The sequence below is a fragment of the Oncorhynchus tshawytscha genome, unplaced genomic scaffold (genome assembly GCF_018296145.1).
Source record: "Oncorhynchus tshawytscha isolate Ot180627B unplaced genomic scaffold, Otsh_v2.0 Un_contig_2752_pilon_pilon, whole genome shotgun sequence".
Classification (NCBI taxonomy): Eukaryota; Metazoa; Chordata; class Actinopteri; order Salmoniformes; family Salmonidae; genus Oncorhynchus; species Oncorhynchus tshawytscha.
This window is the reverse complement of record NW_024609274.1, coordinates 105,001-107,500: the sequence shown is the minus strand read 5'-3', so window position 1 is coordinate 107,500 and position 2,500 is coordinate 105,001. Positions and strand designations below refer to the sequence as shown.

General features: G+C 37.9%; 1 protein-coding gene across 1 annotated transcript in view; it reads right to left on the bottom strand.

Annotated features, from left to right (window-relative positions):
• ptprr (protein tyrosine phosphatase receptor type R) overlaps nucleotides 1-2,500 on the bottom strand; it is a 28,000-nt gene that overhangs the window by 20,967 nt on the left and 4,533 nt on the right. Inside the window, exon 3 of the mRNA XM_042314740.1 lies at nucleotides 389-538. Within this exon, the coding sequence (XP_042170674.1) occupies nucleotides 389-538 (150 nt within the window). The remainder of the gene's footprint in view (nucleotides 1-388; nucleotides 539-2,500) is intronic.

Sequence of the window (2,500 nt, the reverse complement as noted above, 5' to 3'; positions counted from 1 at the left end):
CTGTATTCACAAAGCATCTCACAGTTTTATTGTCACATACACCGGGTGCTGCGCTCCTGAAGTGCCTTGCTCAATGGCACATCAGCAGATTTTTCACCTTGTCAGTTCGGGAATTCTAACCAGCGATTTTTTGGTTACTGGTCCACTGCTCTAACTGCTAGACTACCTGATGCCCTGTAAGAGAGCTGATCTTGGATCAGTTTGGTCTTTTAGATCATAGTGAATAAGATGATATGGTCAGGCAGGACCTGATCCTAGATCAGCACTCGTACTCTGAGATACTTTATGAATACAGGTGTTTTACACATAACATTATGGTACTGTAGTACATCACGCTACAAATATGTGTTGCATTATGGGAATTGTAGTTAATCGCGCTCCAACCTACCTGGGGCTGGGTCTGGGCTCCGACGGCGTGCAGCGGGACCGGGGGTGGGACGGTGACAGGGGTCAGGTGAAGGTCGCGGCTGGGGAACACGGACTGCTCTTTGGTCTGCCTGTCAGAATATTCAACCTTCTCCTTTCGACGGTAGAGGACCTGAGAGGAGAGGAGAGGAGAGGAGAGGAGAGGAGAGGAGAGGAGAGGAGAGGAGAGGAGAGGAGAGGAGAGGAGAGGAGAGGAGAGGAGAGGAGAGAGAGGAGAGGAGAGGAGGGAGAGGAGAGGAGAGGAGAGAGAGAGAGAGGAGAGGAGAGCTTTGATTGCTATTGGAATGAAAGAGCAGTTCACAGCAAACCCTATGGATCACAACACTTCCTCATTCCTTCTTTCTGTTTCCAGTCACCTCAGGTGTCCTGCTGCTTACAATGAGTCCCCACTGGTCTCATTTCCAGGTGATTAGCCTTACGGCAGAGCTAATTCTGGAGTTCTAATGTCACTGTCTGCAGGCCCTGAGGTGGCATGACCTCAGGGGACCCGCCAGCCACAGAGAGAGAGAGCAGTGAGACCTGGGTTCAATCTTGGATTCACACTAGATCATTATATTGTGATATTGTGATATTGAGATATTGTGACATTGTAATATTGTGACATTGTGATATTGAGATATTGAGATATTGTGACATTGTAATATTGAGATATTGTGATATTGAGATATTGTGACATTGTAATATTGTGACATTGTGATATTGAGATATTGAGATATTGTGACATTGTAATATTGAGATATTGTGATATTGTGATATTGTGACATTGTAATATTGAGATATTGTGATATTGTGATATTGTGATATTGAGATATTGTGATATTGTGATATTGAGATATTGTGATATTGTGATATTGTGATATTGTGATATTGTGATATTGTGATATTGTGATATTGTGATATTGTGACATTGTAATATTGTGACATTGTAATATTGAGATATTGTGATATTGTAATATTGTGATATTGTGATATTGTGATATTGTGATATTGTGATATTGTAATATTGTGATATTGTGATATTGTGACATTGTAATATTGTGATATTGTGACATTGTAATATTGTGATATTGTGACATTGTAATATTGTGATATTGTAATATTGTAATATTGTGATATTGTGACATTGTAATATTGTGATATTGAGATATTGAGATATTGTGACATTGTAATATTGAGATATTGTGATATTGTGATATTGAGATATTGTGACATTGTAATATTGTGACATTGTGATATTGAGATATTGAGATATTGTGATATTGTGATATTGAGATATTGTGATATTGTGATATTGTGACATTGTGATATTGTGACATTGTGATATTGTGATATTGTGATATTGTGATATTGTGATATTGTGACATTGTAATATTGTGACATTGTAATATTGAGATATTGTGATATTGTAATATTGTGATATTGTGATATTGTGATATTGTGATATTGTGATATTGTGATATTGTGATATTGTGATATTGTGATATTGTGATATTGTGATATTGTGATATTGTGATATTGTGATATTGTGATATTGTAATATTGTGATATTGTGATATTGTGATATGCGTGCCCTCTTGTGGATGTGAAACAGTTCTGTTGGAAAGGGCTGAGTGATATAGTCTACAACATGTGCAACAACATGAGATATGTCGCCCTCCTGTGGAATCCAGTAATATTGCACGTCCTCTTTGAGCTCATAACAGTTTAGTAACAATAGCTAATGCATGGATTGAATTGTATGTACACCAAGCAGAATGTAAACACAGCACAGCATAACTTCCTGCTAAATAAAGGTTACAGATATACACAGAAATACCCCTGTAAAACATTCAAAGCCCACTTCCTGCTAAATAAAGGTTACAGTAATACCCCTGTAAGACATTCAAAAGCCCACTTCCTGCCTGCTATATAAAGGTTACAGAAATACCCCTGTAAGACATTCAAAAGCTCACTTCCTGCTAAATAAAGGTTACAGTAATACCCCTGTAAGACATTCAAAGCCCACTTCCTGCTAAATAAAGGTTACAGTAATACCCCTGTAAGACATTCAAAGCCCACTTCCTGCTAAATAAAG